General features: G+C 39.8%; 1 protein-coding gene across 5 annotated transcripts in view; it reads left to right on the top strand.

Moving 5' to 3' along the window:
• Positions 1 to 16,412, top strand: part of CTTNBP2 (cortactin binding protein 2) — a 97,929-nt gene that overhangs the window by 43,846 nt on the left and 37,671 nt on the right. For all 5 annotated transcript variants that reach the window (XM_072146968.1, XM_072146965.1, XM_072146967.1 and 2 more), the window contains exons 3-4: positions 5,596 to 5,820; positions 11,485 to 13,114. In XM_072146968.1, coding sequence (XP_072003069.1) covers positions 5,596 to 5,820; positions 11,485 to 13,114 — 1,855 coding nt within the window. The remainder of the gene's footprint in view (positions 1 to 5,595; positions 5,821 to 11,484; positions 13,115 to 16,412) is intronic.

Below are 16,412 nucleotides of genomic sequence, written 5' to 3'. Positions count from 1 at the left end.
ATGATAAAGTTATCGCTGGAATTTTGTTAAAGGCTCTCTCCAGCTGTGGTAAAACTAAATTATGTACATTAAACAACATAACAACGAAACAACACATGTTCTTAATTATCACTGCAGTCTCTAATTCTACACCCACCACTTGCCATTGCTAATACAGCTGGTATAAATTATGTCTCATACTTCTCGGGTCTGCATCGCATAAGAATAAAACATGAACTACAATCACTTAAAGGGAACCCGTCTGGCAAATTAACCCCCTAAATTAAATATATTTTCATAAACTGCCATTAGAAAGCATTGCCTCTTTCCCTTCATTGTCCCTCTACATGCCTGTAAACTTAAGCAATGAGGTCCTAAAGCTGTATGCAAATGACCTGTGAGATGTCCAATGAGTCATTATCATATTCAAGCTGTCCAGCTTACTCATGAGTGGGAGGCACAGCCACACCCCCCAGTGTGTGTATGAGAGATACAAGAGCCCCAGGCAGCCATGTTATAGCAGAACATGTTAGGTACATGTGTAGCTGATGTCTGTGTCTCACACATGTGTATTAGGAGGGAGAGCATGTCAGCAGGTAAAGTGCTTTACTATACATTACACACAGACATGAGCAGGGGGAGGAGAGGGAAGGGGTAACAGGGGTCACTGCCTCTGACCATGTGACCAGCCTTATATACATGCTAAAGAAAATATGATTTTATAATGATCATAGTATCATAGTATATAAGGCTGGAAGGAGACGCAAGTCCATCAAGTCCAACCTTTAAGAATTAAATAAATGTTTTTTCCCCATAACACTAGATAAAGGCTGGGATGGAATCCTTGTGAGCTGCTCCAACAGGTAGTAGTGACAGGACAAGTGACACAGACCTAATGACAGGAGTCCTTTAACCCTTTCACGACCCGTGACGTAATAGCATGTCACTGGTCGGCCGCAGGTGATTGGAGAGGGCTCACGGGCTGAGCCCTCTCCAAGCTGCCGGCGGCTTCAAAAAGAGGATCCTAGCTCCCCATGACGTCATCGGGGAGAGTCGATCCGTCGCTATGGTAGCCTCGGGTCTCACGAAGACCCGCGGCTACTTCGGGTTAACCCATTCATTACAATGTGCTATCAGCACATTGTAATGTATGGAGGAGTAAAATCCCCATATACTGCCATACTGTAGTATGGCAGTATATGATAGGATCGTACAGACAACCTAGGGTTAAAGTACCCTGGGGAGTCTGAAAAATAGTAAAAATAAAAATAAAAGTAAGTTAAAAAAAGTTATAATAAAAAAATCTAAAAACTCAAATCACCCCACTTTCCCTAGAACTGATATAAAAATAAATAAACAGTAAAAATCATAAACACATTAGGTATCGCCGCCTCCAAAAATGTGCGATCTATCAAAATATTCTAACGGTTTTTCATTGAGTTTTACCCCATAATGTTAAATCGCGCCCTAAATCGAAAATGGCACTTTTTTGCCATTTTAAAAAAAATTTAAAATTCTATAAAAAGTGATCAAAAGGTCATACAGTCCTAAAAATGATAACATTGTAAATGTCATGAAAATTCACAAAAAACAACACCACCCACAGCTCAATACACCAAAGTATAAAAAAGTTATTAGCGCCCGAAGATGGCAAAATCCCCCAAAAAAATTTTGTACAGGGAGTTTTCATTTTTTAAAATGTATGAAAGCATTATAAAACCTATATAAATTTGTTATCCCCATAAACATACCGACCCAAAGAATGAAGTAGACATGTCATTTGGGGTGCACAGTGAAAGCCGTAAGATCCAAGCCCACAAGAAAACGGCATAAATGCGTTTTTTTTACCAATTTCACTGCATTTGGAATTTTTTCCTGCTTCCCAGTACATGGCATGGAATAATAAATACCATCACTATGGAGTGCAATTTGTTACGCAGAAAACAAGCCCTCAGACAGCTCTGTACATGTAAAAATAAAAAAGTTATAGATTTTTGATCATGGGGAGTGAAAAATGAAAATGAAAAAACAAAAAAAGCGAGGTCCTGAAAGGGTTAATTGACCGTGGATTAGGCCATATAAAGAGTGATTAACATTACCTATGATTTTATTTCTCTAATTGTTTATGTTGCACTTATTTTCCCAGTTCTCCAGTGTAGTACACACTATTGAGTCTCATTTCCTAATAATCTTATCTAATTTTTGATGATCCCTAACCGAGAGACAATTGCCCCATGTAGTTGAGGCAAAAGTAAGAACACTCACAAATAATGTTTGATAAAAAAGGCACCCTACTAACACTGAATTGTCTGAATATTTTTGTAAAAAGCATACAGAATCATTTTTCCTGAAATCTGAGGTATATATGATAAACCAAAAGTCCCAACACAGAACCCTGAGGGACTCCAATATTGCATAATCTCTTCAGACCTCAAATTCCCCATCCATACCATTTGTGGCCTGGAACTGAAATAATCCAATAGCCAATTGATTGATTTCGTGTTCATTTGCATAAACTGACGTTTCGTCTTCAGAAATTCAGGAATGACTATACTATAAGCACTGCTAAGTCGAAAAAAAAGTCAGCCGTACCTCTGTTTTTGGGACATCCAAATGGGAGTATACTTTAATCAAGGCGTCATTCACCCCTAATTTTTGCTGATCTGCAAACTGTAATTTGAAAATAAGAATTTTTATAACCATTGAAGTCAATGCTATTGGTCTATAATCATTTAAATATTTTTCATTTAAAATTTCTAAATGGGAAATAGTATAATAAGAAGACCTTTTGGAAGGAGGGTCTGGATAAAGAACACGCATAAAGAGACTTCTTTTAGAATATTATAATAATATTATATTAGAATACTCAATAGTTCAAAGGCATAGGTAATAAAAAAATATATACCAGTATATACTTACCCTGTACCTGGTTTCCACTAGTGCCTATTGTTTACGCAACACTGAAATACTACAGTGGCTCCTATGACCACCAAAGCCTTAACGTGCAACATTGGAAGTTGCAGCCAGAACAGGGGAAGTATACCTTTTATAGTGTTTTTTTTTAAACAAGTTCAGTGGTTATTTTACCCAATTTTAGAAAATAATGCCAGTGTTTTTGTGTAGGATTGTGTGGCAAACCAACTCCTGAGATTGCTGTATTTCTAACTGTGTATATTATTCTAATATTTCTACATTAAGTACAGATATTACTCAGTGAACTCAGATTAGAAAATTAATTTGAATCCCTAATTAATATTCACTAACAGATACATGGATACAATTCAGGCCAGTAGAAGAAAAACACTTGTGTAAAATGTATTATTATTAGAGATGAGCGAGTATACTCGTCCGAGCTTGATGCTCATTCGAGTATTAAGGTACTCGAAACGGCTCGTTGCTCGGACGAGTATTTCCCCTGCTCGAGATCGAGCATTTAATTAAAAAAACACAGTGAAGAACAATGAAGAATAGAATAAAAACAGTGAACACTGTGAACACAGGATCATTTAAGTGAAAAACACAGTAAAGAACACAGTGAAGAATAGATTACAGATGTTCGGCACATCTGCTTACTTGTCGGAAGATACGCGCGGAACGGTGCGAACAAAATAGTATGTGAAGAACAATATATATGTGTGAAGAACACATTGAAGAACACGGTGAGCAGGACAGAGACACCGGGGAGCAGCACAGAGACACCGGGGAGCAGCACAGAGACACTGGGGAGCAGCACAGAGACACCGGGGAGCAGCACAGAGACACCGGGGAGCGGCACGGAGACATCGGGCAGTGGCACGGAGACATCGGGCAGCGGCACGGAGCGGCACGGAGACATAGGGGCACGGAGACATAGGGGCACGGAGACATAGGGGCACGGAGACATAGGGGCACACGAGACATAGGGGCACGGAGACATCGGGGCACGGAGACATCGGGGCACGGAGACATCGGGGCACGGAGACATCGGGGCACGGAGACATCGGGGCACGGTGACATCGGGGCACGGAGACATCGGGGCACGGTGACATCGGGGCACGGTGACATCGGGGCACGGAGACATCGGGGCACAGAGACATCGGGCACGGAGACATAGGGGCACGGAGACATCGGGGCACGGAGACATCGGGGCACGGAGACATCGGGCAGCGGCACGGAGACATCGGGGAGACTTCAGTGGAAGAAGAGCAGCGGATCCCGGGACAGCGTATCTCCCGACAAGTAAGCAGATGTGCCGAACATCTGCAATCTATTCTTCACTGTGTTTTTCACTGTGTTTTTCACTTAAATGATCCTGTGTTCACTGTGTTCACTGTTTTTATTCTATTCTTCACTGTTCTTCACATCTGCTAACTTGTCGGGAGATAATATACGCGCGGAACAGTGAAGAATAGATTGCAGATGTTTGCATACATCTGCTAACTTATCAGAAGACATTCTTTTTCAATTAATTAACACATTTTATTCCCGAACCATGGTCCCTTTGAAAAATGCTCGAGTCTCCCATTGACTTCAATGGGGCTCGTTATTCGAGACGAGCACTCGAGCATCAGGAAAAGTTCGTCTCGAATAACGAGCACTCGAGCATTTTAGTGCTCGCTCATCTCTAATTATTATTTATTGTTAAAGTTTTGTGGTCCATTTCTAATTATATTATCTTTATTATTGTATTCACATAGGAAACACTTTGCACACAGTGTGGTAACTTCAATAATAAATATGTATTTAAAGCATCAATCCATATTTACATACGTAGCTGTAGATAGCAAGTCACACACAGCTTCACCCTTGTATAGGGCAGTAATCATGTTCACAGTCCTTATTTTTTAGGCTCATGGCCATAAAAATGCATTGGGAAGTACAATTAAGACAGCTGCTGGTCACATGTCCACATCACATGTCTTACACCTGCCAGGGCAGGTCATGTGATCATCAATATGTCTGGCTGTAGCCGGTTGCTTGCATTGCATCCAGTATGGACAGTGTTGTGGTGAATCGCCATCTCAGTGGGGCAATGTGCAGTGATGGCAGTTACACACATTATTAACTATGGTAACAAAGCAGGACAGTCTGTGAGATCACCACTGGGAACAGAGCATTAGAGAGAGAAGCTGTTAATGAGAGCTGAGGGATAATGGGAGTTGTAGTAACCTGTGGCGCCATCTTGGAGATAATTGCCTACTTTAGAAAGCCCTTAACATTTTGTGAATTATAAACGCAAACTATTTAGTTTTATTGTTTATTTATTTATAGCATTATGGCTTTTTGTTTCAGACGTTTATATTCCCGGAATACCCATTTAAATCCATTGCTGGTATATTTAAATACCATATAGACTTTTACATCCAGAACCTTGCTTTTAATGTATTCACTTTAATGCACAGCTGGTAGAGCTGGTCTAGCGTTTTTGTAGTTATAAAAACTTTGCTATTTTTTAAGTTTGCTAAATGTGTTCGTAGAAAAGGGGTTAGACTACCAGGCAAAATGTATATGTACTGTATGTATGGTGAGTTATAGTTTAAAAAAAAAATCTTTTCTATGATCGTTCAATGTCCACTGAAGATCGGCATACTGGTTGTATCCATATTAAATGTTAATGCCATGCTTTCTGTTTTTAAGGCACGAAGAAAGGAAGTATTTGTGCAAGAAAGATATGGAAGGTTTAATCTTGGCGACCCATTCCTTGCACTTCAAAGAGACTGTGAAGCAGGTGCTTTTGACAAAGATAAGAAACCAATTTGTAGCAACCCTCTTATGATCTTAGAAGCTGTCATGGCACATTGCAGGAAGATGCAGGAAAGGATGACTGCTCAACTTGCTGCTGCTGAAAGAAGACAAAGAAAGGCAAGTTTTTTTATTCAAACAAGACTATTAATTTCCGATACAAAATATGTACACAAAGCATCTGACCATCTTGGGTATAATTTGCTATTCATACAGGAATATGATGATATAAACTGGTCATGGCTTTTGGTTGAATATAATAAGAATTTGTAGTGAGCAGAAAGGTAATTTATGAAAACCAGATTAGGCTGCACTGGACAGAAAGGTGATTTAGTTAAATGAACTTAGGCAACACTGTTTGCTGAAAAGAGTAAAGAACTGAGAATTTACTTGCTAAGTGTTTGGCGTGTTGCCTAACACCTGTTAGTGTTCCTTATCCTCCTCTTCCTAGCATCTGTTAGCATTTTAACTTGTGGAAGTTCCTAAAAGATACTTGTTTTTGTGAATTAAAACATTTTTTTTTTTACTTTTCATTAAACAGCTTTATGGTTTTAAAATCGCAGCAGAGTTAATCTACTTTAGGCGATGAATCAAAGCGTGTCTGCATATCACCTGCTTTAAAAAAAAAACTTACCATATATACTCGAGTATAAGCTTAGTTTTTCAGCACAAAATTTGTTCTCAAAAACCCTAACTCAGCTTATACTCGAGTCAAGAAAAAAAAAAGTCAAAAGTCACCTTTATGACGTCACCCGTAAGTCCTATTCTTGGTTCGATGATCCGGCGCCGCCGCGGGTCCTTTTCATCCTCTTCGGGTTTTTCTGCTCCTCTTCAGAAGAAGAATTCGAAGAGGAGTGAAGGACCAGAGGCAGCACCTGTGCATCGGAGACAGACTGGGCAGGCTATATACTACAAGGGGTTGGGCAGGCTGTATATTACAGGGTGCTGGCAGGCTATACACTACAGCAGGGGTCAGGAACCTTTTTGGCTGAGAGAGCCATGAACGCCACATATTTTAAAATGTTATTCTGTAAGAGCCGTACAATATGCACATACCCCAAGTAGATAGGTAGTCCGAGTGTCACGGGTGCCCCTGTGATCTACGCCTCGGATCGCAGGCACACCTGAGCCCCTCTCCATGGCGGCTCCCCTTTCCGAGCTCACTCAACTCGCCACTTTCCGGCTCCCATCCCGCACTCGCTGGCAGTTTAAAAGGGCCAGTGCGCCACTGATTGGCGCTTCCCACTTCCCGGGTTCCTCTAAAGACCAACAGCTCCCAGCATTCCCTGCCGAATCTTAGTGCTTCATGCCTATGAGGAAGCTTTCCACATTGTTTCCTTCCCAAGTGTTGACCTCCCGTTGTGACCCCGGACCTGCTCCTTCGCTGCCAGCCCTGATCTCTTGCTCCATCCCCGACCTTGCGTCATTGCCGCCTGCCTTGACCATCTGCCTGTTCTTGACCAAGAGACTGCCTAGTGATCCTTTACCTCGACCTTGGCTGCCATCGTGGACAAGTTGCGCCTGTGAAACGACCTGGTGGTACCACACTGCAACAAGACCATCCTGCTTTGCAGCGGGCTTTGGTGAAGACCGGGTGCCACTTAGATTCTGGTCCCAGGTGTCTGCTTACAACATTGTCCGCGGTGGTCCAGGGGGTTCACTACTCCACATCCTGACTTCTTCCACATGCATCCCAGTAGATATTTAGTCACAGCATAAAAAAAAGAATATTCACTTACCAGCGCTCCCTGCAGGCAGCTCCTCATCGCTCCGACGGTCTTCTCTTTAACTCAGGCTTAGACGATGGTGGTGATCAGTCTAAGAGACACACAGCAGTCATCACTATTTATTAAAGATCTGTCTGAGAGCCAGATGCAGCCAACAAAAGAGCCATATCTGGCTCCCGAGCCATAGGTTCCCTACCCCTGCACTACAGGGTGCTGGCAGGCTATACACTACAGGGTCTGGCAGGCTGTACACTACAGGGGTCTTGCTGACTATATACTGGGAGGCTGTGACCAATGCATTTCCCTCCCTCGGCTTATACTCGAGTCAATAGGTTTTCCCAGTTTTTGTGTGTTGAAATTAGGGGTCTCTGCTTATACTCGGGTCAGCTTATACTCGAGTATATACTGGTATTAATTATTTTTTGACATTTTATAATATGTGAAATAATCTGCCGTAATCTGCATTACTCCACAAAAGCATTTTTTCCATCTCTGCACCGCATTCCAGTTTGCAAAATACATATAAGATGTGCAGAGTGAGAGACACACATTTCCTTGCAGGACAGCTTCTTGTCTTCTCTCATCAGATACCATCATGATTAGATTTCTCTTTATACATGTTGCATCAGGACTGTATCACATGGACAGCTATAGACTGTACCACCTCTGCCTATATCACACCAAAGGAGGGCTAAGGAGCAGCACCGTGTAAAAAGGAAAAGGTTGGGTGCAGGTCTTAAGAAGAGGGTCCAGGAGAAAGTAGCAATGAAGCAGCACTCCGTAAAATAAAGTCAAGTGAATTTATTCCACCTTAATGATGCGACGTTTCATCTTTTCAATCAAGGCATTGAGAGTGCTTGAGAATGTCTTGATTGAAAAGACGAAACGTCGCATCATTAAGGTGGAATAAATTCACTTGACTTTATTTAACGGAGTGCTGCTTCATTGCTACTTTCTTCTGCCTACATCACTATATTCTTCTACAAATTGTAAGAGCCCTTCGGTGTACAGTCTGGAGGTTCCACTGTTACCTCCTTTATTATTACTATATGACAGAACCTCTCTCATCATCAGCTATGATAAGTTTTGTGCTCCCCATGTGTAGGGTCTGTAGGGCAAAGTTCATCAGCGTGAAGTGAGAGACCCGTCCACTGGTCATATACAGAAATCCATGTGACATGTTTGGCATGTCACACAGAGATTATATATTTTCTGATATAAAAGCAATCACTTATTTCCCATGTGAAATAAGTTATTGACAGAAATATCAGGTAGTAGCTTATTCAAGCCTGGTAACCTTATTAAGCAGAATTTTTATGGTGTTTATTTTCCTCATCTGTAGCTTGACAATCTCAACATAATGCTCAAGATGAGAATCCGAGAAGTGCGTGTTCAAAGGTGGTGGTGTTGCTAAGTAACAGAGATGCCCTAGAAAAGAATATCTGCCCAACTACTTTCACAGTAAACACATACAAATTACCAGATATTTATAATGATGCATGCATACAGTAGCACTGCAAGCTAAAAACTTGCTTAAAAAAATCTAAGGACTCTGAATGGAGATATGTTTGATAAAGTAGTGATTATAGACTAGCAGCTTTTTTTTGTAGATATACTATCGGTAATTTGAATTAGACAATAGTTTTCTATAGCTTGACACAAATGGTTAGTAAATTGCAAGGCAAATGTAGAAAACAAATAGTCTGCCACCTTGTAGAGAAATGCCATATGATTTCAAAGATTTTCAGTTTAGAAAAAAGACGACTGAGGGGAGACCTCATTACAATGTACAAATACCTGAACGAACAGTACAAGGATCTCTCCAAAGATCTTTTTATACCTAGGCCTGTGACCAGGACAAGGGGCATCCTCTACGCCTAGAGGAGAGGCGATTCTACCATCAACATAGACAAAGGTTCTTTACTGTAAGAGCAGTGAGACTGTGGAACTCTCTGCCGCAGGAGGTTGTTATGGCGGACTCTATGTATATGTTCAAGAGAGGCCTGGATGCCTTTCTGAAGAGAAAAAATATCATGGGTTATGGGGATAAAACATTTATTTAATTCTTAAAGGTTGGACTTGATGGACTTGCGTCTCCTTCCAGCCTTATATACTATGATACTATGATCTCTTTTCATTATGCTATTTCTAAGAAATTCCCATTTGAATCGGAATGCTAATGAGGCAGTTGGTGTGCATGGGATGTATCCTTATCCCCCAGAGCACCGTTATTCTTGCCTGGACCACTTCCCTCTCTGTTTGCTGAGCGGGAAAGCAGGAGCATGTGAGAAATATGGGGCAAGAATAGCAGTGCTCCAGGTGGCAACCGCATGATCTTGGTTTGCCAAATACCTCATTAGCATACAGATTAAACTGTGAATATTTTGGAAGTGGCATAATGGACAGAAGATACCAGTGCAATCCCAAGTAGACAATCTGTTTTTTACATTTTTATCCCCTGATGTGCTAAATGTTTGTGTACTCATGGTATTTCTATATGGCTGCCGGGTAGCAAGATGGTAGCACCTGTTATATAGGATTTTTATTGAATTTACAGCGTTTAAAACTTATTCATATGTAGATTTTATGTGTCCTGTGCTTTTAACCCTTTATCCCTAGTTAAAATGGCTTTTTGTATCTGAACACTGTTTACATAGTAAGTCAGTGTATACACAGAGCAGATAAAGGTAAGCTGTGACAAAGGAAAGAGGAATATATTGGTCATGTTTGTGTTGGTTCTCTAAATTGGAGATTTAGTCTTCCAAGTAAATTAATTATTAACCAGTTGATTAACCACATGTTATGTTAATTCAGTAGCACAATTTAGAGGAAGATTGAACTTGCGCTCCGTAAGGTGATTTGTACAATGATTTTAGCTTAATCATAACATATGGTTATCAGAAAAATTAAGAGTCAACATTAAAATAAAATGAATCGCAATTTATTAACCTTTTTGGTTCCTGGTGTTTCCAGGAAATTTGTTGTGTTATTGGCCAGGGCAATTTCTACAGTTTTGGCATGTAAAAATAAAACTGAATTTACAGCATAAAGAATTATATTATACCCCAACAAAACATATATTTTCTGAAATCAGACACTTGCCACATTTTTAATATTGCATTAAGGAGTTTATAGACAGAGGCTTCTCCATGCAATTTTTGTTACATTTTGTAACATTTAAAAAAAAAAACATTTTGAATACAAATTGACTTTGAAGGAAAAAAAATGCCCCAAACATAAAATAATTGGCTTCAATTATGTAATAGATGTACATGTGTACAGTTCGAAAGATACCTAATGATACCCATCTTCACATGAATAAATCATCTAAAAATCACTAAAAGTAAAATAAATAAAAATCTGCTTTTCAGATACAAATGATAATACACAAGCTGCAAAAAATAGTGATTAAACCTAAATATATATATAGGTTTAAATGGACAACCTACGATTACATTTTGCGACAAACACAAATTATTTAAAAGGAAAATGCATGAATTCAAACATTTTTCAATAAAACTCACATCAAGGCGGAAATTCACGGACAAATAGGGATGTACAAAATAATAAGTCAAAGTAAGCAGATATATATACACCACAATAAATCAACAAACATTTACACTCCCCAAAACTCTAAGCCATAAAATATTCATTGTTATAGTACATACTGATTTCCTTCTATATTATAGATGGGCTACTGGGCTCACCCAGGCAGCAAGACTTTCTTATGAAAGCAACCTCTGCACCCTCTGGAGTTTTAGCTTCCAAGGATGTTCGGAGTCTCCACATGTATTATAGTGTGTATAAGTTTGGCTCAAACAGAAGCCATGATGCTGAAAAGGACAAAAAAAGCTAAAATTGAAAGGTCACTTGAGGATAGATGATTTTTAAGCAGTGTATGTACTTCTGTGGTTGCCTTCTAAAATGGTCAATGGAGTTGGTAATTAAAAGGAGATTAAAAAATGATAAATATCAATTAATATTTGAGGATAAGAGCTGAATATAAACATATTTACTAGAATAAGAATAATATGGCTTGCTTTTTTTCTAAATACAGCTCGAGGCAGAGAAAAGTCAGCTTCAAGCTATAGAACAAGAGCACAAGAAACTATTGGCTCGTCTAGAGGAAGAGCGTGCCAAAAATAAACATGTTGTACTACTCCTGGTTAAAGAATGTAAACTTTTGTCTAATAAACTAGTAGAAGAAGCGCAAAAGTTTGACAATGTTGTGTCTAAACTAGAAGTGGAAAAGAAGAAGGGTTCTGAACTAGAAGAAGCCCTAGCTGCTGAAAAACAGATCAGATCCCAAATGGAAGCACAGATGGAGGCTCAAGTTGAAAAACAACTTTCAGAATTTGATACTGAAAGAGAGAATCTCCGTGCCAAGCTCTCACAAGAAGAAGCACACACCAAAGAACTACAAGATGAAATAGACAGGATGAAGAAAATTATTGAACAACTAAAATTGTCTAGAGAAGAAGATAATAAAGCAAATATATCTTTACTTCGCAAGAATAAAGATAGACTCTCTCTATCTGCAGGTCCAGGATCACGTTCTGTTTCTTGCCAGACCAATGTGTTAGTTATAGACAGTGACTCTGAAAATGTAAAGAAGTCTCCGTTGACCATACCAGCCAAACCATCCATAGTTAATCATGTCATAGCAGGCAATGCAAAAGTAAATGTTTGCACAAATTCTGCATTTGCAAAATCTGCTACTGATAGGCATATAGTCCAGAATGATTCACTTGCAGGTCTTCCTTCAAATCATGGAGTATCATCAAACTTTAGTCGGACAGAAGAAAATGGTTGCTCATCAGAACAGACGAATACTTCTATCCATCCTAATATTCCATTTTGCACCACACCGGCTTCACCAAGCTACCTGTCTCAGTCTATGCAGAGTTTACATTCAACTAGTTCTAACACTACTATAAATTCAGGTCTAAGTCCTCGTATCCAGGCTGCCAAATTTAAGTTTCAGACAAATGCTAATGAGCATGATCAAAATGGAAACAATACTCAAAATCCACAGGCAAGAGAATCCTCTCCCAATAACCGTGAAAATATAGTTGCAAAACAGATGGCTAGAAATACTGTGACCCAAGTCCTTTCAAGGTTTACTAGTCCTCAGGGGAATACGCAACTGAGACCTGGCTTCTCACATGCAATGGAAACTGGTACATATCCGCCAGTGGCTGGTCGTACTGGGCATCCATCACTTGCACTTAAATCGACATCAGTTTCAAGAGTCGATAGAGGAAATCCTCCACCTATTCCTCCAAAAAAGCCTGGACTTTCCCAGACACCATCTGTACCACATCCTTCATTAAAGACGCCAGCAAATGTTGGGGTGAAAAGTGAGCATAAGCCCATTACATCTGCTCCTTCCACTTCAGCACATGGATTCAGGGTAAACGAGGAAACTGTATCTAAGTCTTCACCTCAGCTGCCACCAAAACCATCTATAGATATACCTGTGGCATCTGCAGGCTGTGTCATACCAGCCATAGGCACATCACAGGTGGGTGCTTGGCCTTCCCAGTCCCCTGGATGGACCGAACCTGCATGTTCAGAAAGTTCCCTTGTCATTCCCACAACCATTGCCTGTAACTCCTCCATACACCCTGTTAGTGCCTCATCCTGTAGACCATGTGATTCAGACAGCCTCCTGGTAACAGCATCAGGTAATGGGATATCAGCTTTACACCATTTACTCTGCCAAATGTATCAGCCTGTGATTACCTGTTTCTTACCTCTCATTCTTCAAAACAGTCTTTTCATAGCACATTGTATTCTCCTTTCATACATGGGGTATGAGAATCTGTTATGTTATGATACAAGTTCAATATACATTCCTTTACTTTCTTCTCTGAACCCGTTTTACAATTTTACCTTGCATTTAGAAAATAGTCCACAAAACCTGTGAGCTTTTAGCACAAAAACAATAAACTGGTAGTGTGAAATGCAATTCAAAAGTTTGTGCAGTAGATTACGGTTACCAATGGAGGACATTTTTACCTATGGATTATTTATGTGCTTTTTTACACTATATATTGGATTATGGCTCCAGTTGTCATAAACTCATAAGCTCTTTAAACTTTGCTAGAGCTGTCCAATTCCTCTAAGGGAATGGAGCATGTTCTGTTTACAAAACTGGACTCAACAATCTGTAAGGTTCACCTTCATACTTCTAATATGTCCCCTTACTTGTGACCGTGAATCCTTACTTTCTCTTCCTCCTCAAAAACATGCCAATATATTATGTCCTGTTAAATCCAAATGAAGTGCAAGCAGAAGGATATACAGGAATATGCTTGTACAGTGCTATATTTTGTAGTGTTTTAATGAAAATATCCATCTAGAAGGTGAAATACTAAGCAGTTGTAACCTTGGTGAACAGTAGTTACATAGAGGGTTTCTACTCTGCCTATATAAGGGGTGATGATTTCTTAGTAAGTGGTTGCCTGCATACATCTTATCGTGTTCTATTGCACTTCTATTGGAACCAAAATGGAAGATCACGTTGACATATTGTGGCAGACTCTGTTTAAGTGTGGATGAGCTGCTCATGAACATTTAAGCTACATATAAATTGTGTTTGGACTAAAGTTGCCTTTTCTTCTTATTCCTAGATTTGCCATTTTCCATCAAACAGTCTTGGCTTACTGTGCTCTGCACTTGTTCATGCAGTTTTGAAAAAAGCAGAACATTCTGCCAATTAGGAGGCCCAGCTTCACATATAAATTCACAAGCCTTTGCCTTGATAGAAGTTAGGTCAGTAACTGTAACCACTTTCTTAATGTAATATTGCCAAACTGAGTTTATCAGAGACTCTCTGGAGCCTCTTTTCATAATTCCTAGTATTTCTCCATGTTTGCTTAGGAATATGTTTTATAACACTTCTTAAATCTGTAACCGTTAACAGCTCTACATTTCCAGGGGTTCTACAGATTTATGACATTATTCTAACACCGTAGCGCTCAAAAAGCTCTCGGTCTGCAATTAACATCATGTTGGAATTCTGATCATGCTTTTAGAATTTAAGGATTGAGGCTGTCATATTGACGTGGCTACGCCTTTGTATTTCAGCGTGCAGGCAGTCCCCGGGTTATGTACAAGATAGGTTCCTTAGGTTTGTACTTGAGTTGAATTTGTATACAAGACGGAACTGCATATTTTATATTTTTGTAGCTCCAGACAATTTTTTTTTGTCCCTGTGACAATTGGATTTTCTAAATTTTTTGCTTTAATGGGACCAAGGATTATCATTACAAGGATCAAGGATTGTCATTACAGACACCTTACAGCTGATCATTGCAGCCTGGGACTAAAGTATATCATCTAGAGGGCTTTATCAGAGTTCACAGTGGGCAGAGAGGTCCGTTTGTAAGTCAGGGATCGCCTGTATATGGATGCACTGCATAGCCAGAATGCGAGGCCAGAATACTTTTTGTGGTGTTTTTATAAAACTAGTTTAGATAACATAACTGATGCTTTCTATTATTTGGACTCCAGTATACAATCTTTAAAGGTATTTTGTTTTGTAGATTAAGGCTCACAAACTGACACCATCTCAGGACAGCATCAGGATCAATTTCTTCAATTAAATGTATGGTAGATTCTTTTGGCAGCTTTTGATGATTTACGTGTTCTTTGGGACATAAGTCAAACGAGGAGTGGTCAGGCCAGCATGACACTTCTCCACCTGGTTACTTATTAGGTCATTTGTATGCATTGTCCAAAGTTCTTATTCTGTGTAATGCTGAATCTCCCTGAATATAGAAGGACGTTATTGTGATTCGGTCACTGTCCTGTATATCAGGTTGACGACCGCTTGGGGGACTAATTTCTTGTGACAAGTTCACTTTAGAATGTTTGGTGAATAATAAACATGGTACATCTAGTTTATACCAGCTTACATTTTGTCAGACCTGTATTAATATAAGTGGCCCTTATCGATTAGCCCTGCTTTTTTAGATGTGCTTCACCTCCTTGCCATACTGATGTGTAAGAAAGACAAAAGTGTAATAGAAAACCATAAAATACATTTTTGTGTGCAAAAAGTCCAGAGGATGATGGTCTCTGGAGTTGCCAAAATATTATTTCTGAGGATATCATTTTGGCACAATTTCAAATTAAACACCAAGAGTATTTCTAGCACCAACTTCAGAAGCCTGTAGAACCTCTTGCAATGGGAGGTAGAACAATAAGAAGAACCAGCAAACCTAGAATACTAGTTGTCTCATATAAAGAGCTACTAACAATATGCCAGTATGTTTCATAGTTATATAACTATTTATATAAGGCCCTGAGTATGGTTAGAAACTGTTTTAAAATGTAATATAAGCTTAAAGGGGATGTCCCTAACTGTCATGTGCATATGGGATAATAATATAGCTTCCATGGCACTGACTATGAGAACCAAGGGAGCTCCAGAAATTGGCAAACACATCATTCGGACATGTTCTGCACTCCTATTCAATCTCTATTAGGCTACATTCACACACATTTATGGGGGACGTAAATACAGCCGACGTATATACGGCCGATATCTGTCCATCATACACTTCTATGGGCTCACGGCACCGTACGGGAAAAGATAGGACATGTCCTATCTTTTCCCGTGTTAAGGCGCAGTGCGCCATATGTTCCTATGGAGATGATCGGGGGTGAGCTCGACTCCTCCTCCTCTCCCAGCGGCAGTGTGCATGTAGCCTTAGAGTGCTGGCATTGTATTTTCCACTGCCCCCGTAGTATTGAATGGAAAGACATAACACATACTCGGCCTGTCCATTTTCACCTGTTTCCATTATCTCAGCTACTAGAAGATATGGGTCACATAACCTACATTCTTAAGATGGGAACATATCCCAGAGGTGAACCCTAAATCTATCACACATATTTGGCAGCTATCCTGTGAATATGCCATAAAGAGTTGGGATGCCAATACCCTTTCAAGCAGTAAGTCCATGATATGTACAT

Source organism: Engystomops pustulosus, chromosome 4, assembly GCF_040894005.1.
Source record: "Engystomops pustulosus chromosome 4, aEngPut4.maternal, whole genome shotgun sequence".
Classification (NCBI taxonomy): domain Eukaryota; kingdom Metazoa; phylum Chordata; class Amphibia; order Anura; family Leptodactylidae; genus Engystomops; species Engystomops pustulosus.
This window is presented reverse-complemented; position numbering and strand designations above follow the sequence as displayed.